This window comes from Ceratosolen solmsi, unplaced genomic scaffold, assembly GCF_000503995.2.
Source record: "Ceratosolen solmsi marchali unplaced genomic scaffold, CerSol_1.0 scaffold63, whole genome shotgun sequence".
In the NCBI taxonomy this organism is placed as follows: Eukaryota; Metazoa; Arthropoda; class Insecta; order Hymenoptera; family Agaonidae; genus Ceratosolen; species Ceratosolen solmsi.
In genome coordinates, this window is record NW_011948437.1 from 837,321 (window position 1) to 864,508 (window position 27,188).

General features: G+C 23.8%; 1 protein-coding gene across 1 annotated transcript in view; it reads left to right on the forward strand.

Moving 5' to 3' along the window:
- Positions 1-2,341: 2,341 nt before the first annotated feature.
- Positions 2,342-27,188, forward strand: part of LOC105365276 (uncharacterized) — a 35,749-nt gene continuing 10,902 nt past the window's right edge. The window contains exons 1-9 of the mRNA XM_011503392.1: positions 2,342-2,444; positions 3,782-4,079; positions 9,034-9,276; positions 20,708-20,860; positions 21,357-21,542; positions 21,766-21,851; positions 22,654-22,850; positions 23,469-23,586; positions 24,537-24,806. Of these exons, the coding sequence (XP_011501694.1) occupies positions 3,851-4,079; positions 9,034-9,276; positions 20,708-20,860; positions 21,357-21,542; positions 21,766-21,851; positions 22,654-22,850; positions 23,469-23,586; positions 24,537-24,806 (1,482 nt within the window). The 5' untranslated portion in view covers positions 2,342-2,444; positions 3,782-3,850. The remainder of the gene's footprint in view (positions 2,445-3,781; positions 4,080-9,033; positions 9,277-20,707; positions 20,861-21,356; positions 21,543-21,765; positions 21,852-22,653; positions 22,851-23,468; positions 23,587-24,536; positions 24,807-27,188) is intronic.

Genomic DNA, 27,188 nt, shown 5'->3' on the forward strand with positions numbered 1-27,188 from the left:
ATAATGTGAAAGAAAATTTTTAATTTCAGATATAAAAGATATATATCATTTTGGAATGAGATATATTGTTCTTAATCTGTCTGAAAATTATTATTAATAAGGTAAAAGCTTACATCTTGAACATTTAATATCAATACATATTTAATTTCATATTTAATAGAAAGTTTTCAAATTTCTAAATTTATTATTTAAAAATTTATCATCAATACTAAAGCCAATAGTTTCTAATTTATTGATGTTATTAAATTATTTCTAGAGAATTTGATAACTTGATTGTTATTGAATTTGCAACGAAGAAAAATAATTATAATTAAATGCATAATAATATAGAGTTTGAAAAAATTTATGATTTTTTAAAATATATTTAATACAAAACATTTACAAACTATATTCATTGTTAGCTTTTATCATATGATTTTTATAATTTTCGAATCATGAGTTATGATTGATTTTAAAGATGAATGAACAAGAAAAATGTCTATTTGAAAGAGACCAATAATTGTTAAATTAATATACGCATTAAATCAGGATTGGAGTGAATTGTTTTTTTTTTTTTTTTTTTTTTAATTTTCTCATTCCTATACCCTTCAGAATTTATCATACAATTTCATTCATGATTTATTCCCTTTTTTTTCTTCTTTAATTTATTTGTCATTTTTATTTAGATTTATTTGTTTTTCATATGTTAATTATATTTTTATCACTACTGTAAAACTTTTAAAACATAATTTTGAAATCCATAATATACTTTTTATTATATATACATTATAATATATTGTAACACATAAATAGAATTATAATTTTCTATTACATATTATATTATATGATAGTCGACCGCTGTGCGTTTACATTTACGCAGTACATAATAAATTATAATAGCATATCATCATACGTAGATGTGCACATTAATATTATTTTTATAATATCGTTAAATATAATGACATCCTAGATTGCTTTGGAATATGAAATGCTAAGCCATATGCTAATATAATTGTATTTTGTATTATTTTAATTTAATAGAGGATCGAAATTTGTCGACCATTCGTCTTCTCGAATTTATTCTGAAATAATAATTTAAAAGTATATTATACGTATGAAACGTATATTTTGCACTGCTCATAGAAATATTAATTTTGTATACATATTATGCGTATGTAAAGTGCCCGAGTGTGCGTGCGTGCGTATGTGTGTGCGTGCTCTCTTTTTCATCTCCCTGTTATCTCTCTCTCTCTCTCTCTCTCTCTCTCTCTCTCTCTCTCTCTCTGTCACATAAGCACGATTTCTGTTTATCTCCATCTCCATCGCCGTGCCTCGCAATCTCTCTTTCTCCCTGCATTCGCTGTTCTACGTTAGGCCAGTCTTTAAATTTAGAAATTTCGAATTTCCGCACGACGCCGGTCTACGTACCCTCCGACTTCGTCGTAGGCCTCAGCGTCACGACGGCCGCAGTTTACGACGAACGAACAACTCGTGCTCTTTCCCTCTTCCACTACATCTATCACGGGGCATTTGGAAATTCCTATTATCTTCTTAAGAATTTGGAAATTACAACGGATTTTGATTGTAGTGCCTGATGATCTTCACGTGCCTTCGTTCTTATCAATATCTATTCGATGTGCCTAATATTAAACCAATCCTTTAAATAATTTCGTGCAGAAACTCTTATATTAAAAAGTGTTATAGAAATGAGAATGAATCGCTACGTAATTTGGCTTGAGAAAACAAAATATCCAACTAAACAGTACTTAAGAAACTTTAACGTAAGCGTAATTTTCAGTGTCAATCTGTGATTTAGCTTTAGAATATTGTTAAACAAAGGCCTAATGTGTATATTAATATATCACAATAAAATTCTCGACAGCATCATAGAAGGAGCTGAATTGAAGCGATAGTGTGCAAGACACGGATAGAGAATTGAAATTGCGTTTGTTTAAAACGATCCAAGATTTTCCATGGTTGCTGATCTTCCTTTTTAATGGCATGTGCCATATTTCGTATATGTGCATGGACGTTCACCCTAATGTATTCTCGTCTGTTACTTTTTCATGCTTTCTATCCCCTTCTCTCTTACACTTTCTCTCTCACTCGCCAACTAAAAATAGTAAGAGATATACTGGCAGTGCAGCAGTGAAGTTGATGTCTTGGTTTTTTTTTTTAACTCGAACGTCGTTTTAACCAACTTCACCGCTAGATGTTCCCATGATTATGGAAGTGTGTGCTGTGCGTATATACGTACATTTCCAATGTGCTTTGCATGAACAGTCCTGAAAACATCAGAGAACTGCAAATTATAAATAATTAAAATGTATTATCAAAAGTATGGTGTATGTAATACTTGCATTTTGTTTTTTCGTCTATTTTTTTTGTGTTTTTCTTACCAGTGTTAAAACACAAGTGCTATTTTCTGCGTAAAAAATATTTGCCGCATTATAATAAATCTTATGGTAAGTGTGTTGAAATTTATTTTAGCATAGACAAATAATAAAAAAAATAAAAAATTTATATAAATTTATAAAAAAAAAAAAAAAAAAAAAAAAAAAAAATAAATAAAGAATTTATATACAATGTTGAATGATTTTCATTACATTTTATTATTACCCGAGTACAAGTGCTTAATTTACTTACATAAATAAAGATAAATTACATTTTTGTAATATATGTCATATAATTTTTATAATCGAATGAAATTTAAGAATTTGTATATCCAAATTTTTTTAAATTAAAGGATTTTATATTGTCTTTTTCCGATAAGTCCTGATTAAAATATTAATTTCATCATCAATGTTCATAGGAAAAAAAAAGAACAAAAGAATTAAATATTCTTAAATATTCTATAGGAACATGAAATCATTTGTAGCTACAAAAGAATTTCAATACACGTGACACGATCGATATAACCTAATCAAATTAATCTTATAGATTTTTACAATGTGCTTTAGAAGACTGTTTTTATAATTATTAAAACTATTAAATACTCTATCAATTACAATTTACAATTTATCTGTAATACATTATACTGTATATGTAATATAAATATATATTACTGTCTTACATTGTCCTGTCTGAAAGATTATCGATCTCAATAAATAAATCACACTTAAGTGCTCACATAAAAATGTAATGTAATCACGTACATCTTAATTAAATCTTTTTTAAATTATATTTTAAATGCTAAAAAATATTATAACAATGTAATTATGAGATTAATTTTTCGATAGAATGACAACATATTTAGTGTTACAAATTTATTATTAGAATCATTATCAGCTTCTACACAATCATTATTTTTTAATGTGATATTAATATATTTTATTTTTGTAGCAGTAGTAATTGATTTTATTCATATATTTAAAATAAATTAAGAATCCTTCAAATTAATAGAAATTAAATTTATATAATTAATATAAAGTTTTTCTTTAAGTAAATCAATTTTATTGAAAATTTTGATTCTATTAATTCTACTCTAATTGGCAACGTGTTATTATCAACAATAACAATATGACAAGAATAATAAAACTTTTCAAACAATACATTTCAAACAATAATTAATAATTATTATAATATTATAAAATTTATCATTTTTAATAAATGTATATCATTCATACAAATGTATAATATATTATTTTTACAAAAATTCAAGAGTTACATACTTTCATTGAATGGAAAAATTGATAAAATGATGATTGTAGTTACAATATTAAAAATTTATATTGAATTACTGATACCAAAGCTAAATAATAATGTAATATATTACTTATATATTTATTTTCTTGCTTCATAGATTTTAGTTTGGTTTTATAAAACTTGACTTGGAACTACTTCTTATGTTCGGTCAATTACAAAAAATTCAATGACAACGATGTTGCGACTAGAATTAAGTCTCGTATTGCTATCTTGTACTCAAATTCTCATGGACCACCATGATTTTCATGGACATCGTAGTCAGTACAATTATAGAAATTCTGGAGGTAATTTTTATGGCACGAGAACGCGAGAAATTCAAATCAAGTATGGGCGCTTGAGAGGTACAATTGTACAGCCAAGGACAGCACATCTACAACTGATCGACGTTTTTCTTGGTATTTGTATACAAAATATAAATTTCCATTCGATCTCTCTCTCTCTCTCTCTCTCTCTCTCTCTCTCTCTCTCTTTCGCGTATGCATATATGTATAATTGTTAAGTTCGTATATATGTTTATAATGACTTATGAATGTAAAATATAAAAGGTTTTATTTTATATTTCGAACAAAATATATTACAGCAAATCAAAAATAAATAAGTAATTATGGAACTGTAAATTTTAATAATTTTACCGTTGATAATATACTGAATTTCTTTGGTTGTACCCTTGCGGCTTTATATAATTAAAAATGAAATCGTAATAAGTGATACAATTGCATATACTTTTAATTTTAGTTTATATACTTCTATTTTTATATTATTCATCTATTATTCGCCGTTCAAATATTTTTCTTATTTTTGTTTAAGTCAGAATTACGTAAATATTTAATCGCGTTATGACGAAACTATTGTCTTTTTAATTTAACTACTATTTACAATTTAACTAAAATTTCATTTAATATTATATTCTAGTAGTACAAAATGTATTAATACACCGATTTATTTAAAATGGTTTACTTTATATCAGTTTTAATAATCCAAGGAATGTAATGTTGTTCCATGTGAAATATGTTAGATGCAGATTGAATATATTAACTTTTTATTTTTAAAAGTAAAGATCATATCTATTGTATTATTATACGAATAGTATTTATTTATGTATATTATCCCTTCATTTTTCATTAGTACTTGTATTTCTATTATTTTAAATTTTCAACTCCAAATTTTTTTTTTATTTTTATGTATTTCTTAATTAATTGATTGAAAGTGTTATATATATATATATATATATATATATATATATATGTGTGTGTGTGTGTATATCTTTTTATTAAGTAAATAAATATAACATTTAATTAATAATACCGAAACTATCTGTGTTGTTACAAATTAATGTAAATACAAATTTTTTTATATATTTGAACAGATTATAAAGACTGAATCGTTTTTATAGAAAAATTAATAACCGAAAAAAAGTATAATAATGTAATAATTGTAATGAATGAGCTCTTCTATTATTCGATTACTGAAAGTAACAATCAAAATATATATAAATTAATATAGATGAAACAATTTATATTTGCATCTATGGGAAAGTACACGAAACTCTACAAATATGTTTTACAAAATATGTTTTTAACAATATTTTTTAAATATTTGATTTCAAATTGAAATTAATTTAGAAAGACTAATATAATAGTAAAGGGGAAATAAGTTTTGTATTTAATAAAATTCACATTGGAAAATGCAGCAAATTCGAATGTTGAATATATTAATGATATTTATCTTTTTAATCTTAGGAATATTATAATAGTGTTGATTCAAAATATCTTTTAATGTAGTATTTTTCTCTTTTTTCTGAAATATCATATATTCGATATTCCTTCATTAGGTCAAGTAGAATAATTCATATATAATTATATATATTTTGTTTATATATATATATATATATATATATATATATATATATATATATATACAATATATACAATATATAATTCAGTATTTTATGTTCACTCTATGAAGTTGGTATCTCGAATAGAAATTTAAAATTTCTTATGTAAATATCTTAGAGCTTTCTATAAGAAAATTAGTTTCTACAATAAATTTAAATTACCTTTTCAAATATCATAATAATTTTAAAAATTTGCATTTAATAATGGTAATTTTACACTTAATATTAAGTTAAAATTTGCAATTCATTTCACTGAAAACGACTGTATCTTATATTAACTTTTATCATTGCATTTCCAAAGTCAATTGAAGTACAGAATATTGCGTATAATTCACAAATCTACTTAATTAATATCGATTTTTTAAATACTAAAATATATTGTTTCATTACTAAGAATTATCGATAGTTTGAAAATATGATAATTTTATCTGGAATTAGTTTTCATTCGAGTACAGGTCAAGATTATATAGTTATAGAATTTCATCATAATAACTAAGAACTGTTGTATTTTTAAATTTTATTTAAATTTGAACTACGTACATGGAGACTTAATACGATTTTATCATCGTGCGAATGAAAATTGAATGGGAAGAGAAGTGTGTCGGTCAAACTACCAAAATAGATTGATGGTCTTCAGCCTTACATAGATTTTAATTTAAGAAGCGTATATATTTATCTGACGTCATATCATATTTATAAAAAATTCTTTTGCATTATTTATATCAACAATTAATTTCTATTAATAGATATGTATTGTTGTAATATTTCGCTATTTAACTTTTTGGATGATTGTCGAAATATTTTTAATGAATATCGGAACAAATTATTTATTAGTAGAATATGTAAAAATGAAAAGGTAATAGAATATAATAAAAATTTAATACAATTTAACATAATATAATATAAAATAATGTGAAACGATTATTTCGTATAAATGAAATATTCAATATAATTCACATATTTAAAATAATATATTGTATATTATAATATAGTGATTTGATATTATACGATTTATGAAATAATATAAAATTCAGTAGAGAAAATAATATATCATATGATATAGTATATGATCCAATATATGGTAAAACATAATAAGATGTACAGGCTATTATAGGTATGGTAATATGTTGTTATGATATATGAAATTATATCACATAAGACTATATGATATGATATAAAATTATATGAAATGATACATTTTACGATATGACATAATCTAATGTAAATTAAAGAATATTTGGCGCAAAATTACTTATTGGATTTGATAAACAATTTTGAAACAAAAAACATTTTAAATACCGTCAATATTGGCTTTAATTGAAAATAAAACTTTTAAATAATACCCATTTAACAATTATTAATACTTCAAATTTTTTTAGATGCAAATATAATTTCTTTTGTATTCAAAAATGACTCAATTAAATTATAAATGAAGAACTCCTCGCTAATAAAACAGTATATATATGTTTAAATTATGGTTTATTTTACTCATTTATATTTCATAAATACACAACAACTATATCATATCATTTATATAAGTTATATAATACTTCATTAATATTTTATTAGAATTTTAATTTATACTAATATTTCATTACAAATTCAGATAAGTAAATAATAACTATTCGTACATCAGTATTTTACATTATTTTGTCTAATATCCAACAAGTATAGATATGAAAAAAAAATAATTAGTCAAAAATTTACGAAATAATTTCTAATATTTTTAATTATGAATTATTGAATATAGAAAATGTAATTCTGGATATATCAGATGAAATTAATTGGATGCGAGTCGAATGCAAATAACAACTAATTTCAAATATTAATATTGAATGATTAATACTAATGATATATTTGTATGTATAATACAATAATAAGAATCGTTCGTGGAAGTTACAATGAAAAATGAAATTAATTAATTAAATCTATTGTTATAAATTTTTTTTTTTAACGAAGTGAAAATAGATTTTCTATTAAATCCAAAACAGAATATGAAATTTTAGAATCAAATCATTATTCGATATAGTCAGTTTAAAAGTACAAATGGTATAAAATACTCAAGTATAAATCATTAATTATATAGAAACATTTTTGTAACTAATAATTTAAAAAATCTATCATCCATTGAACTTTGAATATGTGAAAAAATAAATTTATTAATTTCATAATAAAAATGAAGATAATGGTTTGTAATTTTAATAGAATAAAAATATTTTATTTCATTTTCATAGCTACATTTTCTTATCAATAATGTAAAAATAATTTTAATTAATTAATCGCTTCATCAATATTTTTTTCATTCTTTTACAAGAGTAAGTAATATGAACCAAGAAAATTGATTTAATTCTAAAAAGAAAACAACAAATTTTATATACAAATAATAAATCTTTATGATTCTTAAAATAGGCATAAATTTGATAAAAAATAGATAAATCAATTAATGTTAAAATGTTTGATGTTATCAAATGTTACATATTAAAAGCATGAATATTAGTACCTAATAGAAGTAAAAGCCCTCAAAGTAAATTTAAACGAACAACAAAATATCATAATAAAAAAAATGAAAGAAATGATAACATCAAAAACTTCGTTAAAGTTCATATAATTAAGTATTTTAAAAACAATGTAATTAAAATAACAAAGCGTTCCATAGCTTTAAATTTAATAAATAAATTGGAAAGCGAATTAAAAAGAAATTTTATTTCCTTTCAAATACTTTCATTATAATAAACATAATAATAATAATTTTTACTTGGAACGAATACTTTACATTACTAATATTTATTAATATATTCAGAGATAATGTAACACTATAATTCATTGATATAATCAATAATGACATTTTTTTTATTAAAAAAATATTTTTAAAATACTATCAGAAAGAATAAGAAAATATAATGTACTAATCAAAAACAAGATTAAAAATAATTATTATTCGACATTAGGTATTTGTAATAAATTATTTATTAACAATCATATATTTGTATATATATATATATATATATGATTATACAAGATATATACAATATTTATTTTCTATACCCACTTTATTTATTAATATACTCTATGGTAACTATGTTATATATTTTATGATTAATTAAAAGTTCGTGAAAAGTTATGGAAATAAAAAATGATTGAATGTTGCAGTTCTTCAATGTCCAATAAACGTATAGGATTAGTATTTCGATAAATTTGTAAATCTCCATTTTTTTTTTTAGGTAAAATTACAAATGTGTGTATCGGATTTCCCTGATTATTCAGTAAATATATAATCAATAATTTTATTTAAGTATTATTTTGTTGACTAAAATATCAATGTCAAACTAAATGATGATTAAATCAAACGTGATGATAAAAATCATTCGCCTAATGGATACTATCGCATCTTCATTAATTATAAATTGCATAAATTTAGCATTACATTATTTATTATTAATATTTTCAATATGCAGGAGTTCCATACGCTGAGCCCCCTATAGGCCATCATCGATTCGAGCCACCAACGACCCAAACTCCCTGGACAGGTGTCCGGCATTTTGATAGCTTTGCGCCAGTTTGCCCCCAGGTACTGCCAAATACTGAGGAGGAGATCGATACGACGCGTCATCGATATCTTAAGAGATTGTTACCATTCTTACAAAATCAAAGCGAAGATTGCTTATATTTGAACATCTATGCACCTCATCAAAATAACAGTAAGTTATTAATATTACGCAGATATTATTTATTATATCATATGCAGTCATTCGCTATCCCCTTGATAACGTTACTTCTTAGTTATGGAAAAATCAACATTTAGATTAGTTTAAGCGACTTCGTTTATAAGATCCGAATGGGTACTAAAACAATATATTTTCCATTTAAATACCTTACGGTGTATATTCGTCTTTATATTTCTGTAATTTAATTATTAATATATAAAAAATTGTTAAACATTAATGTGTCAAATTTGCGATTGAAAAAAAAAAAATTACAATATCATAGCTCACAATATTGTATTTTAATTAACTGATTGATTTAATTTTCATTATTGATTATCTAACTATTGATTGTATTAATTTTGCAGTCTATTAGCTAAGTGATATCAATGAAGATAAGCATTAATGGATAGAATATCTTTCTACCATTTCGAAAAATTGTAAACTAAGAAAATAAAAAATATAGAATGAACGTGTAAAACATACGACAGGTTCGAAAAAAGAAGGCAAAACATCGAAAATCGTTTCCTTCTTGATGCATTTTACTTTTGAACCACTGGAGTACATAAAACTTGTCTGATAGTTTCTATGTCGGTGGGAGCGTACACACTTTTTTTCTTTTTCATTTAATTTTATATTTATTTTCCTTACTTTTTCTTACTTCTAGCTCAACTAATCCTTTATAGTTTTCTTATGTTATTTTCGAATGTGCTCACATTATTCTCACGAGTTTCTACAAAATTTCTTTAAGGCTAGATTTTCTATACCCTATCATTAAAGCGAAACTGTTAACATCAAAGTTTAATGCATTTCAAGATTCTCTTAAGTACTGAAAACAAAATTCTTAATTACAATTCAAATCAAATTAATTTGTTCCATGATAAAGAATTTTATTTGATATTCTACTCTACGTTATCTAATTTTCAGTAAAACGCCTTTCTGTTTATTAAATAAATAAATATCGACAATTAAAAGGACCCTATAAAAAATATAAAATATTTGATATCTTTAAATATAATTCTTAAATCTTTTATAATACTCGTACATTATATTTTAATCCTATAATAGTTCAATATGATAATTGTCTACGAAAATACGAAAAAAATTCAATTTTTTCCTAGTGTTATTTTATATAAATTTAAACTAATACGAGGACATTGAAATAATAAATTTTTTTACGCCCTTTTTACATTGAAAGTTGGCAAATTTATTTATTTAAATTTTCAAAACTTCAAAATAGTTAACACAAAATTGTTAAATGCATTGTTTAAATTAGTATGTTTATAAATCATAAATTGTGTTTTGTATGAATAATATATCAGTTTCATAAAGGTAATTGTTAATATTACAAATGATTAAAATTCGGTTGGGTATGCGGTGTCGCTATGGATCGGAAATGAAATGAATGCAGGCATGTATGATTGGATAAATCGCAAAAGGGGAGAAATATGTAAAATCAATCAATAAGAACAATCATCATTCCGACACATAGTTTATGTGTTTCAGAAGAAGACAATACGTTGAAGTAAGATAAGATTTTTTTTTACATTAAATTCAAATTTAATATATTGAGACCTCTAACAAGACTATGTAAGTAGCAATTTCTCGTATCTTATGGTGGTATTCTGTATTCTTATGGTGGTAGATATAAACTAAGTATAAAAATCTACTTAAATATGAATATTTTTATTATTTTAGTTGATTTTTTTATCTGCTAGTTAAAAATATTAAGTATTTTAGGTACTGTAAATTATGATGAATTTCATTATTCACACTACCAGTGTCTACCATAATTAGTGTTATAAAAGGAAAAATGATAAAATTAATGAATTTACTTAGCCTTACAAAATATAAGAATATTTTACATTTTGCTTAGTTTTCAATAATCAATAACTTTTATTTGACGAAATTGAAATTTATTACAATTAAACTGGATAATTAAATTAAACGATACAAAAAAATTATTACTCGTTTTCTTATCGTTTCAGAAAAGTTCATTTAATAATATATACAGAAATTATTATAATTATAATGAAGAACTTGCGATAATTCGGTTATAACTACAGAAGGAAATCAATAGCAAATTTTGAATAAGTAATTATAATAATATGCAATATATAATAAGTATCAAATAATTATTATTTTTGAAATTTTAGATTATGAGAGTAATTTTTTATTATGTTTAAAGAATAATAATAATAGTAGTGTTAGTTTAAATAAATAATTATTTTTTTAATAGAGATGTTGTCATTTATATATATTAAATTCGTGTAATACAATCGCAATATTGACTTATATATTAAAATACGCACGCGCGCGTTCACACACACACAGACACACACACGCATGCGAACACATATACAGAGGGGCACATTGTACATTTGTTACATACATATATTTGTTATATATATATATATATATATTCAGCTTCTTTCATTTCTTACTTAATACGACATATATTAATGTTTAATTATATTTGATCCATTAATTCAAATTGAAATATTTGAATTCAACTATTAAATACATCCAATATCTGCAATCAAATTATCAATTACTTACAATGTTATATATTTATATTTTTGTTATTTATTGATAAATAAATCAAATTATTTTATATAAACGCACGTTTTTTATATATATAATCGTATAAAATTATACGAATTTGTATGATTCAGAGTACTTCGCAGTGGCAAAGTTCTTGATATAATTTATCTAACATAAACTAGAGCCACCGCATTTACATACATGGGTACATACAATTTTAAAGACTGAACATAAATTGCTAGAGAGGACTTAATGTGTACAATTATACAATAATCTGATCATCATTGGTTTATTCACTAATTTTATAATATGTGAGATCAGATTGAATTTTAGATGTACATCGAAAATTTAATACAATTACTCGATAATGTTTACAAATTCATATTTTTTAAACATAAACACTAACCGAAATTTAACATTTTAGAGAAAACAACAAATTAGAGAAAATAGTTTGATTCCCGGACTCCCTCATAGCGAATATTGCATGCACTGTCACTCAGCGAATTGCTTTAGTTAGTTCAACCATATACATTTTTATCTATTTTACTGTCTGCATCTCTCGCTCTCTCTCTCTCTCTCTCTCTCTCTCTCTCTCTCACTCTCTTCTTTTCAATACCACTATCTATCTGCATAACTATTTATATAACTATTTATCTGTTTATCTATCTATCTCTTATAGATAATTTCCCACGCCCTCTCTTATCTCTCTATTGTTTTAGAATATTTTTATTACAGTTGCTCGTAAAAACGACTTTTATACATATACAGAATATATGTGAAACGGAGGGAAATAACGATTTTTTTCTTTTTTAAATTTAATTATCATATACATTTTAATATTTAAATATACGTGTTAATATTTAAACTTTTGCCTAGTTTATAGATGGAGACTTTTATTATTTTATGAGATCTAGAGTTTTTTGTTTATATAAAGTTATATTTGAGGGTGAATACAGTGCATGAATGTTTGTCGAATGCAAATTTTAAAATGATAAAATATGTATTTTGATTTTAGTTTAATTTATTTTTATTATATAAATAGAAAACATTTATTTTAATCGAATATATGATATATAAGAATTTAATATGAAAAATCATAGTATAATTTAAAATGTAAAAATTAATAAAAATGATAATGAAAGTTTATTAAATAATTCATAATTTAAGCTGTCATTGAAATACAAAAGTTGTAATTAATACTTCATTATACAACTTGGTCCGCTATTCATGAGCTTTACCTGCTAAGCGTTTAAGCGCTTCTCTCTCTCTCTCTCTCTCTCTCTCTCTCTCTCTCTCTCTACTTGTTTGCAACTGCTGTCAGGTACTTTTGTTTTAAAAGTTTATTTATTTGATTTGAGGTTCTTAACATTGTTTTAATTGATTAATGTAATTGGCACAATTAAATATAATTTTCTTGTTTTTCATTTTTTTGTTCTCTTACATTATTGAAACTCTATAACGCTCCCAGATTTTATTAGAAACGTCGAGTATTTTTACACGTATTTATTAATTTTCTCTTATATGAACTTATTTTTATTTATTCTACCTATATATATATATATATATATATATATATATATATATATATATATATATATTCGATTATGTTGAACCAATAGAAACTTGGACAAATTAATGTGTCAACTGTTTATACAAATACTGAAGCACAATTGTATTGAAATTTATGAAATATATACAAATTCTTTATAATTATTCGTACATTAAAATTTGAGATATAAATATGCACGTGAAATTTAATCTTGTTTCAATTAGAGCAAACTTCATGACTTTTTAACGTTCGACATTAAAAGATCATTCGGTAAATATTAAGCAAGATATGTGATAATTGACTTCGTGTGTTTACAAGAGAGAGAAAATATTCTTAAAATAGAGGTGTGAATTTAGTATGCTAGTTGGTATAAGAAGTGAGTAGCGATTGATGTAGTTTATAGATCTGGTTTATATATATAGAGCTTTGATTCAATAAACATGGTCTTGAGTGTATAATCCGAGATAATTAAGTATTTCAAATAAACTACGAAGTTGCATCGAATCGGTAGTATATTCCAGAGAAGCGCAACGAGAAAAAAAAAAGTTATAACTTGGCGTAAACAAAAACTATAATAAATATCATTCTATCTTGAAAAAATAAATCAGACAGCAAGTAAACAACTGTCCCAAGATAGTTATTAATGCAGAAAAATTCTATAGAGGTGTAATCAGGTTGCTTATACCATCTGCTTATACTTTTCTATGAAATAATTATTATTATTGATAATTGTCACAATTTGGCTATTAAATGTCTAATTACGAATCGGACATTCAATTAGATTCAAAGTAAATTTTTAGTGCTTTATGGAAAAAATATTAAAGAATTTATACGTTAAAACCTGAAATTTTAATAAAATGATTAAAAATTGTATAATTAACAAGAAATATTTTCAATGTATACCTAATTTTTGTTCTACATTCGTATTTTTGGTGATAATCATTGAAGTAATAATAAAAGTATAGACTCCACAAGAATAGTGAATACTCTTTTGTTTCACCATATTTCCTGTATATTTTTCCTTTTGTTTTGACCTATTCTAGGTCAATTTTTATTCAACTAAATACTTTAACCATTAACAAAACAACCAAATTCCTTGTATACTAATAGCATAATTTTTCATGGCGTCAGTCGTTTTCCACTCTGCTAAGCCGACTCGCCGACTCGTAAAATATACGTGAAGCTCTCTTTCCAGTTTAGCTCTTTTTACTTAACGCAGTTTTCTTCTTTTTGGTAATTTTATAATATTATTTCAACTGTACGAATAGTGTTTATGTTCATCGATCAAACTGAATATTTAGTTTTATCATTTTAAATAGGACTAAATTCTTTCCTACTTTAATTTAATTATATCTTCAGTTATATATATTATCAATTATATTTATTGACTATAATATATATTCAATAAGCATTTATAATAATGAGTACTTTTTATGCCATATATTTCTTAATTATTTTCTATACGAGCGAGGATTATAGATTCCATATTTAGTTCCATATTTTTATGTTCTCCTGGTATTTCATAATTTATCAATTATTATTATAATATAGTTATGTTGTATGTAATAATACAATTTAAAAATTACGTATACTCGTATCCATATAGACAATCATACGACTTTATAAATTTAAAGTTTCTTTTACTTTAATACTTAAAGGAAAAGTAGAATAAAATGATTATTTTAGCAATAAAAGTACCAAAACTAACAACATTAGAAACTTACTTAACTCAATTACATCTTAATTTAAAATATTTTAACAGCTTACAAAATTGCTCTTTTAAAAATAAATGTTAATGTAAAAATAAACTATAATTTTTATTTTTAATATTAATCACTTTTTAATTGGTGTTATTATTAATAGAAGAGAATAATGTAAAGGTTAATACTTGTACAATTACACGTTACAAAAGGGTTTAGCTTTTATATATATATATATATATATATATATATATATATATATATACAAAAGCTTCTAGGTTATATAAAAATCTTTAAAATTCTATTAATACTACAATTTTTACATAAAACGTTTTTCTTTATTCAAGTTAATATGTAGGATAAGAAGGGGACTTTTGGCAATAAATCTCTATGTATAAGGATTTTACCCGATGAAAATCCAATTTACTTCAAAAGATTACGTAAAATTACCTTATAGTTTTATTGTATAAATATGCACATATTTATGCTTAAATATAAATCCACATATGCATACGTATGCCTTTTATGGCTTATACTGTCTTTTATTTTTATTAATTGCCATCTTACATCTTTATTATCTTGAAATAAACAGTAAAATTTATGAATTCTTTAATACTACATTTTATAAAATTAGTATTTTAGACTGAAATGATAGTATTTATTAACCTTTTATCTGTAGAATTCGGATCAATGTTGACAAATAAAGTGCTTTCCCGTTTCAGTTATTTAAAAGTAAAATTCACCTTTAAAGCGATATCTCGCTCGACATACTGAATCTTTAATAATTTTTATTTACCTAATATTATTCAAGATATACTAATATCATTATTATTTTTTCTTTATCAAATTTCTTTACATTCTCATACTCTAATGTAATCGACTATTTATAGTATAAAATTTATGTGTAATGAAGATTAATCCGAAATCCCTTTCATTATATCAAATTCAACAGATATCTATTATGGTACTAGATTTATTTGAGATATTGTAGTATTGACTAACAGATGCTTGTCTTTGAAGATATATTTATACTCTTCTCTTTATTACTTAGTTTGTGTCTTCGTTCGATATAGAGTAGCCAAAGTATTTATGATTGTACAGTTATAACTAATGTCTTAATATCATACAAGACTGATTATGCTGATTAATTTTTCAAACTTTTAAATCCTTACTTTTAATTGATGAATACTTAATGTATTCTTTTATGTATTTTCAAAATAATTGCAATTAAATGTTTATTATTTGAAACGAGTATCTACATTCAATGACTGTTATGTAAATAAGCTTGATTTGACAAAACTATATGGTATGTTTATAAAATTGAAGAAATATTAAATAATAATGAATTGTACAATAATGGGTTGAACATTAGCTAAAAATAACTTAAAAAAATTCAACTAATGTCGATGAATTTACAATTTTCTTTAAAAATAGATAATCATATGAGACATGAAATTGCTTTATTTCAAAATCAATTAACCGTAAATAAATATTTATTAAAGGAAATGTAAATAACATTTTTAACAATAGTACTACTGATGAAAAAAAAAACTATTTAAACAAGGATATCATTTTTTACAGTTGTTATTGAACATATTTATTTCATTTATAAAACATATTATTTAAGATTGAAAAAAAGTGATTGAAATTTTGAAGATAAAAAAAATTTTCAATATGTTTTTATTTTTCAGGCTTTTGCACACTACTGTTTGCTCCATTTTTATTTGCATATAAAACTGTTACTCGACCCATCGAACACAGCTTTGCACTATACCATGAAAAACTTTTGTCACTATGGCTTCCTCCGTGTGTTGATATGCCACGATCATTGGCACAGAGAAAAGATCAAAGTATAATGATAAGGATGAAAAAGCTTGGCGCAAAAAAATAATAATGAACTGCGAGTTATAACTTTGGAAATTTATTTTCAATATTGTAAGATATAGTTTTTGCCAATTTCTTGTCTTTAGTACATTTTATAAATATGAAAATATCAAAAACTTGCTAAACGCATATGTTTAAGAATAACTATTTTATATTATACAAAAATATAAAATGTTTATTATTACCAATAAATCGCTGCATTAATTTTATATTGATAATCGTGAAAAAAGAGAATTATAGTTGATTTAAAAATTTATAAATGAAAAATTTACAATTCTATTATAAATAAATTCGATTATAAATTATTTCTTATACATATATTATTATAAGATTAACATATATTTTATTCAAATATTTCGTTTTGATTAAAACATAATAATGCAGTGAATGACTCAGATAATAAATTTAAAAATTACACAAAAATAAAATAAACGCTTGATTCTTTTATATAAATGAAGGTTATAAGCAAAGGATACGAGTAAATTTATATCATAAAATCCTACATAGATTTCATACATAGATAGATAGAAATCATACATAGATACATCTATTATAGAATAGAAAAAATCATAGAAAATTTTTTATTATAATATTGCATAGATAAGAATATTGTAAATTGAGCTGAGAGTATAAATAGTTTAGAGGTTAAATTTTAATATACTTCAGTTATAAGATTATAATCTTTATAAATCATAAATCATACAAATATACAGAAACATAATATATACGTGTTTTGTCTGTGTGTGTGTGTGTGTACATATATATATATATATATATATGTATACATTCATAAATTAGATAATGCTCGAAGTAAAGACTGGTCCAGACATCTATTGGCCGAGTCTGGAAATTATCTACTTACACGGTAAAACGTAAACTTTCCATGCAATTTCTCTTTCAAGCTTAGTGATGGCAGCAGCTTGTTAATTCCTTACTATTGCTCAATGATCCTGTTTTAACATACATCCAAGAGTTTACCATAGGATGTACAAACATTGTCGTGCATGCACATAACTGAATATTGTTACAATAAAGTTAATATTGCAAATCTGGCATCATGTCCTTTAAAATACACTCTCATACAATTGTACAATTGTACAATTGTTCAATAGACTATTCTAATGATTAAGCTATGTAAAGTATTAAAATTAATAATTATACGTAGAAAGCTAATAAATTATAATTTTCATATTAACACATACAAATTGTATAATATAATTATATAATATTTGATTAATTTCTAAGCGGATATAAGTCACCTGACTAATCATAAATGTTAAATATACAAATGATGAAATAAAGAATAACTTAATTTGATTTTTTAAAGAAATAATTAGTCAAATATTCTTAATATATATATTAACATTTGTATTAAATATGTTATAGAAAAAATTATTCTCGTACTTTTAATATCAATTTTACATTCTTTTTTTCATTATATGTTATTATTGATTTAAATATTTGAATTTATTTTTAGAAGTTTTTCATTAGAGAATTTTATCCTTAGAAAAGTATTGCACTATAATTAATCGCATATTTAATAATATTTTAAATTAAAAATATAACAAATATAATTTAAAACATTTTAAACCAATAATGGGATTTTTTTTATTTAAATGCAGGATACTTTTACTAAGCTTTTTTTATTGAAGAACTCTAATATTAAAATTATAGATATTTTGGTATATGTATATTAGTCACTGTAATTTCCAAAACATTTTTTTCATTTTATTAAAATGTAACAAGTTATATTTATATTACCAGTATCTAAATGGTTATAATGAAAATGAAATTATTCAGAGACTGAAATTATTCTCACTGATGTGCCAATTGTATGCACGTAATTAACATCCTACAAGCTGTTCAATTTTACTCGAATTCTTCCAAATGAATCAGTTTTCTTCAGTATAGATATGTATGCATATGTGAATATTTGAACTTTTTCCATAAATAAGTGCGTACTTATTTATCTCAAGCTTTTTAAATAAACAATATTATTGAATTCTTTGGATATTCTGATGTTAAATTCTTGTTTCAATAAAATTTTTGGAAATTTTATTTTCATTACACACGACGATAAAAAGCATTAAAATAATACATACTTACAATCACAAGTTTTTATATTATCATTGAGTAATGTTAAGAATAAAATATTTCATGCTTAGATTTTGTATAAGTAATCGTAGTACTTTAGTCTTCTTTTCGCTCGTTATAAGAATATGAAATTGATTCAGTGTTCCAGTGTACTCGAGAATATGAAAAAAACAAACATTTAGATAAAATATTATTTACCTGTTTTTATATTTATACATGACAATTCAAAATGTAAACTAACATTAAAACTTTTTATTCAACTTTAAAAGAAATGCTTTTTAAAATAACAATAACAATAACAACAACAATAATAATAATAATAAGAAGAAGAAGAAGAAGAAGAAGTAGAAGAAGAAGGGGAGAGAAAGGGAAGAAAAGAGCGACAATTGAATAAAAATACTAATAATACAGAGACAATGGAATAATTGCAGAGTTGCAAATCAGTCTTTTTTCTTCATTATTGAACGATACCAATAAATTTTACTTCTATTTTAAGATACAAACAAAATATGTAAAAAATTTATGCAAATCTGATTGTTTCATTTGCTGAAAAGAAAAGAAGGTACATCTATCTTTTCCCATACGTTATGTACGACTTTTTATTTATTTGTTATTCCATAATAATAAAAGATATCGAGAAAGAGACAAGTAATACAATTAATACATAAATTTGCATTCACTAATTTTTAAATACCCTTATAGATATATTTTAACTTCTATTACTCACTTACCTACAAATAATTACAAAAATTAAAATAATATAAAATGAAGTATATGAGAGAAGGTCATTTTTTTCATTTTAACAACTGCCTGTCTAAATTACTTCATCCTACTACATTGAATATTAATTTACAGTTGACTTTAGTTACAAATCAGTATTTTTTAAAATTATTGTAATTTCACTATTACTTATCATTATTTTATTTACGCTCTATTATTTTTAAATCGCACTTGATTATTGAATATTTCACATATATTTATAAAATATCCGTTATTGTAAGATACGAATGTTTTGTAAACTAAATATATAAATATATTTTATAATATTTAATATGTCAGCTACATTAGAAATTTATCAAATTTAAAATGTCATAATTTACAGAACATATTTTATAATATTAGTGTTAACTATTTTATGTATCAATGTATTTAAAGATAATTATGTATTTATTTCCTCTACTAAAATGATTGTTTATTTGATAAAACGTGGGCCATAAAATTACGCTGGATTAAAATATGCGAAACATTAATATTAATATTTGTTTTCATTTCTATGAATTTATCCTATGTTTAATAAAAAAAATTAATAAATTATTAAAAATAACAGTAATAAATGTAAAAAATATGTTCGTAACAATTATAGGATAATGTAACGTATAACTGTAATTCAATTTATTTCAAAGTAAAATTATACTTTGAAATTGATTTATTTCATCAACTCAAACATACAAAGGTGCAATATTTCCATTTATAAATCATAATATACAAACATATTTCGTGACTTTAAATAAATAATAAAATAAATAATAATAATAATAATAATAATAATAATAATACCCATTTCAAAAATCTTCAATTAGTTTAATAATAAATTACAATATTTCAGCGGATTTCTTATTAAACTAAATACTTCAATAATACATTTTTATTATTCTAGGCCAAAGAAATAAGCCAGAAAGATTTCCTGTTATAGTGTTCATTCACGGCGAGAGTTACGAATGGAACAGCGGTAATCCATACGATGGTAGCGTTTTAGCAGCTTATGGAAACATTGTTTTCGTTACTGTCAACTTTCGACTGGGTATTTTAGGTAAAATAAGCCGTTTACTAAATAGATACATAATTCAATGTATTTACATTTACTAATGAGAATCTTCACAAACTTAAGCCCAAAAGTCAAATAATCTCCAACTTTGCAATATCACTTTACTTAGAGCTTGACTAATTCTTTCTTCACTAATCCTTGTATACATCCTATATTATTTATTATATTATATATATTAGAAAACTTTTATTATTTTTTCTACTCGCTTCATAAGATATTTGGTCATTATGGGTTCATAATATTACAAGCTCAAAGTTTAAGAAAAAAGCATATTAAATTAGTAAATACTAATTAATGTCATAATAATTCCTATAGATTCGAAGCATCATTTTATCCTTAATCATGCGAGTTGAAGGAATCTTTCCAAACCGATGCAGCCAACCTCAAATGAAAACCTTCTCGTCCCCCTATTCAATTAAAACAAATCTCTTCTATCAGCAATGGTAATAACAAACATCTTATGTTTCTTTTATATGCATAGGTTTCCTTCGGCCTGGAACCAAGGATAATACTGCTTGTAATTTTGGTCTACTTGATCAGATAGCGGCCTTGGCCTGGCTCAAGGATAATATTGGACAGTTCGGTGGTGATCCTGATAGAATAACATTACTTGGTCATGGTACTGGTGCCGTTTTCGTTAATTTACTTCTGCTTAGTCCCATTGACGGTTAGTATAGGATAACATTAAGTTTATTTCCCGAATACTAAAGAAGAATCTTCTCTCTACAATTCATGAATAATATTAAATAAATCTTTTAAAATAATCATGTTCGTCATTTTAATGTCTTTTTTTTTTTTTACTAAGATTCAAATTCAATTAGATAACATTTGAAGATGATTATTTTAATAAAATTAAAAATAAAAAATTAATAAAGCATACTTATACACAGGTTTGTTTAAAAGAGCCATTCTCATGTCTGGCTCTGCTCTTAATCCTGATGCAATTGGTAAAGCTCCGTTACAAATCACGAAACAGGTATATAATTATATATTTAATTGCTATTGATAAATAATTATTTGAATTTTACGAAATTTGATTCCATAATAATTAGATTATTTTGAAACATATGAGAATTATTTTCATGAATTATTAAGCTTCGTGTAAAGAAAAACAGAACGTTAACTTTATCAATAATACTTTACGTAGAAAATTATACAAAAATATAATTTGTATTTATGTGAAAATAACGGCAACAATAATAATCATTCAAATACAAACGAATTAGAATCAAATAAATTAGTTATTTGAATAATTTCATTCAATGGATTCGGTTCTTTTCAAAAGCAATAATTAATGATATCTATTAAAATCACTAGATATACATTTAAATTAAATTAATAAATTTATTGTCAACATAAAAATATTTCAGCAAATATGGAGTTATTTTGAAAAAGACTTTAATTAAGTTAAGATAAAAAAAATGAAGTAATTTCAATTCTATTTAGAAAAATTAATTTATTTTACATAACAATATTTCAAATTTTTTAAATGTTAAAAGCAAATTAAAGCTTATATATATATATATATATATATATATTGACCCTCGTACGAATGAGACAAGAAACACTTTTTAAAAATTTAATTGAAATAGTATGATCCATCTGATTATGCATTTGTTGCCATTTCTTCTAAATTCGATTGATGAAATCAGTAAACACGGTTAAAATTAATAAAAAAAAAATGATCTTCCTACGATAATACATCACAATATATATTTTATCATTTATCGTATGAATGGAATATATTTTTAATGCCAAAAACGAATTTTTTTTGACAGGTCGCATATGCCTTAAACTGTCCACAAGTCAATGATGAAGAATTAGCAGCGTGTCTTAAGAATCGCTCGGTGCACGATCTTTTAAATGTTAAGATTCATAAACCAAAGTATGTACCTGCATTCGCTCCTTTAATTGATTCAGCTGTGATACCTGATAAGCCTTTAAACTTGATGAAGAATGCCGAACGTTTAGCCAAGTACGTATACCTATACAAGATATTGAATATTATTTTAATTATTTATACAAACGAAATTTAATTTATTATCTTCAACTATCGATAAGAAAATTTTTTAAAGCAGAAAATCCGACCAATTTTAAATTCGATTTGCGTGGTGCAATTTTATCGGCAGCTTGGCAAATTAGAGAGTAGAAAAAATCAATTCCAATCGAGTGCTCCTAGAATATAATGAAATTTTATAATATACATATATACACACATGCACACATACATACATACATACATATGATAAATATTCTTTCTTTCCCTGTTACACATTTCTCTACCCTTCATTTTTTTTTATTCCGTTTCCTTGTGAATTTTTCATTCAATGAGTTATATATCAAATCGTTGAAGTAAAAAAAAGCTTATATTTGCTGCTTAGAAATGTCAATATCTGAAGCATTAAATGTTAATCGAATGTTATTTTATCATGAAAACCAGTGCTTCGACTGTCTTTCATTTGTTTAAAATTGTATTAAATTATCGTTAAAAAAATTCAATAAAGATGTAGAAAAAGTTTAAGTTATTATATAGTGATGATTTTTATGATACTTGTCGCAAGTTTTTTCAATTACAAATTCTATCACATTACAGATTCGATCTTATGTATGGTGTAACTGAATTGGAAAAATTCCACATTCTTCCGGGAGTAGCACTGCTTGAGGGACTAAGCGATTTGAAAAGGAATGAACTTATCCGTGACAGTGTTAAAGTAAGTACATTCAGTGCAAAGTCTATTATATTCTTAATATAATAATAATGAAATGCATAATATAAATTGTCATATAAATCATATAAATATAGATATACAAAATTATATAACATATCTATTAAGTTTATTATTCATTTTTATTTTGAAATTGTAATGAATAATTATGAACGTAGTTAGCATTTTAATGTTGTAATCGAAAAATTAATTATAAAATAAATTAAATTTTTTACATTAATAGAAAGATTATGTTAAGAATGTTAAGAAAGCTCTTTTTTTTTCTTGCTATTTGTTAATAAAATAAACGAGAAACAGTTATCATCTACGATATAGCTTACTTGGTTTGAACTTGCATTTAGTTAATGAAAAATGAATGAATGAAAAAGATATTTTCGTTTAACTTGTGAAAAGCATAATTGATTTACATAATAAAATATCTTGAAAAAATAAAAGGATCGTATTTGTAGGAGATTTATATTTTATTCATTAATGGCAAATTTTTCAAACTCTTATAATAATTATGGAAGCATTTATAAAGAAATTTTAATTAAAACAATTTTTCACTTTGTGCATAATAAATATCTCTTTTATTTTGTGACATATAAACACGATTCTTTAAAAAAGTATCAGTTTTATTTATGAATTAAAATTATTAACAATACAATAACGACGTTTCTTAAAATATTTAAATAGTCCATTAATAAATGCCAAATAGTAAAGATTAATAGATATTCCATTTTATATATGGAGTCTCATATAGTTGTTACATTACTTTTTATATGAATTTTCAATGTATCTTGACAAATAATTGGAAGATATATGTTGTGAAATATTCATAGTCGTATTTCAGCTCCATCGATATAAGTAAAATATTCAATTAAAAGTGGCTTCTGTGACTCGCTTATCTGCCTAAATTGTGCTGCTTTAAATTTTTAAAAACTCGATTTTTACAGGCCACTCATGAGTTAGAACCTGAATTAATTTTAAGACGCGTTCTTGAGCACTACGAGGAGAAACGATTTTACACGGATCATCAATCACAAATAGATGATAAAAATGAATGGAATCGCGATCTTACTCTCGATGTCATTTCGGATAGCGGAGTTGTGGCACCGATCATATCTATGGCAAATCTCCATTCTCGTGTCAATCCTAAGAGCTACATGTACGTCTATTCCCATCGCAGGTCCATAAGAGATAGCGATGACATAAGTGAGTTGAATGTAGGTATAAAAGTATCTTATTCCAATCTATTATATGTTAGCTTACATTTTTATGCATATTTCGAATATTTTTTATAGATATAAAATTGTTTGCACTCATTACTTGTCAATACGGTATTTCTTTATCCTTGTGTGCGTCGTGAAAATCTGCCGATTCGAAAAAGTTATCAATAATCGCTACCATATATATGTGAAAAAAGATTATAGTTTTATGGTAGATTTAAACGTAATGTATACATAATTATATATATATATATATATATATAGACTTTGGGATATACTTTGCATTCATTTCTATTACTTTTAATTCTCTAATCTCGTTGATTAATTGATAAAATATATGAAATTGTAAAAATAATTTTCTTTGTAATAATAATCAATATACGAATTTAAAAAGTTTTGTGTTAAAATTAATAACTATTATTGTATATTTACATTTATCCCAACATACGCTTCAATAATTTTTTCATGACGATGCAATAGATGGAATTATTATAAGTATCATTTCACAATTTAATTACCATAACATTATAATTTGTTTCTTGTACTTAATATACCGTTACTTAATATATGTCAACGGGCGTTTGCAAAGAGTACTGGAAATTATGAATGAGAAAGAGAAACTTAATGAATTTATATTCAATTTCCATTAATGCTGTAAGAAAAATAACCTTCGATCCCTACCGTAATCACGTCATAGCTTCGTTGCATTAAGGAAAGACCTTTTGCTCCAGCATCTGTTCCTAGTCATTAAATCTTCAAATGCACCCTGAGCATTCGGTTGCGCTAGAATTTTCGCTTGAATCGCGGCGCAACGAATCTCCTCTCAATCCGATACAGCGGCGCCCTCTCCTTTACATTTAATTTTCATAATTTTCACGCAATTTTTTTCACAAAGATGTAGAACAATGTTCTTCCAATTGGAAAATTACAATTAATAAAATAATCAAATTAATAGACAATAATGATAATAATCATTGTGTTAATATGAATTATATAACATTTCATTTTCTTATGATTTTCCATTACTACATTTTAATAATGAAATTTATTTATACATTTTTTTATAATTTTTCATTTATGTTTCAAAGTTAACTTTGATAATATAAAGAATTTACGTCTGATCGTTTAATACTGCTGTTTTTACTGTACACTATTAATACTGCTGGTAATTACAGAGTCGAATGTACTTTGTTGCCAACTGTAGCAATACAAATTAAAAAAACTTTGTATACTGGATTATTAAAATATTTTATTTTAATATTAAACCATAGTTTCGTAAGGAATTTTAGTTTTTGTAAGCAGTTATATAATTAGTTATTACCTTCGTTGTTTGTATTTTAGTAACTTTCAAAGGATTAATAAATTCAAAAAAACATTTATAATTGTAAACTGTATGAATAAAGAATGAAGAAATGTTTTCGTAAATTTATTAGAAGTAGGGAAATAACGCTCGATAATCAAAGCATTAAGTACAATTGAATATATAAACATTTTTTTTCTGAATATATTTTTACTAAGTAGTGTTAATTACATATTTGTTAAATTATTAATTAGAAAAGAAACATTACTTTCCCTAATCAACTACATAAATCAATTCTTCTATTTGAATTATTTGAAATAAAATTAAATTTTCTAATAACAATTCTTTGACCTCATTGACCAATTACTTTTCTTTATAAATGTATTGTATAAGCAAACATTAATTAAAATAACGTATATATTTGCGCGGTAACGAATGTTTATTTCCGATGTTTTATGAATATATATGTATGCATAGCATATGTACACAGAAGACACACACGCACGCGCGCGCACACATTTATATATAATGATATATAACATTCTTTATTAATTCTAAGAATTCTACAAATAGACAACTGAAATTATAAGTCTTTTATATTAATTGACATAATTTATGCCGCAATCGTTATAAATACTTTAATTTAACATTTTGCACACAAGTTTGATTTTATGTAACTAATATTATATAATAATTATATAATATATAAATATATAATTGAATTATTACTTATTATTGATTAATGTTTATAAAATATAACTTTAGTGTTTTTTAGATGAATCGATAACTTATTTAAGAGCAAAATACAAAATTGAAAATTTTAAGCAACGTTGATCAAATGTTATTGTTTCAGTAAAATGATTGTATAAATTATTAATGGCATTGGAATTTACAAAAGTATAAGAAATTTATCAGTTGATAAGCATTACAGATGTACTTAAACTATTTATAATGTATTAAATGTAAAACTTATTTGACCATATAAATGGCTCAAAATTAAAATTTGCTTAAGCAATTTTTTGTCAACAATTATACATAAATATTACTATTTAACATAGTCAAAAAATTTATCATTAACT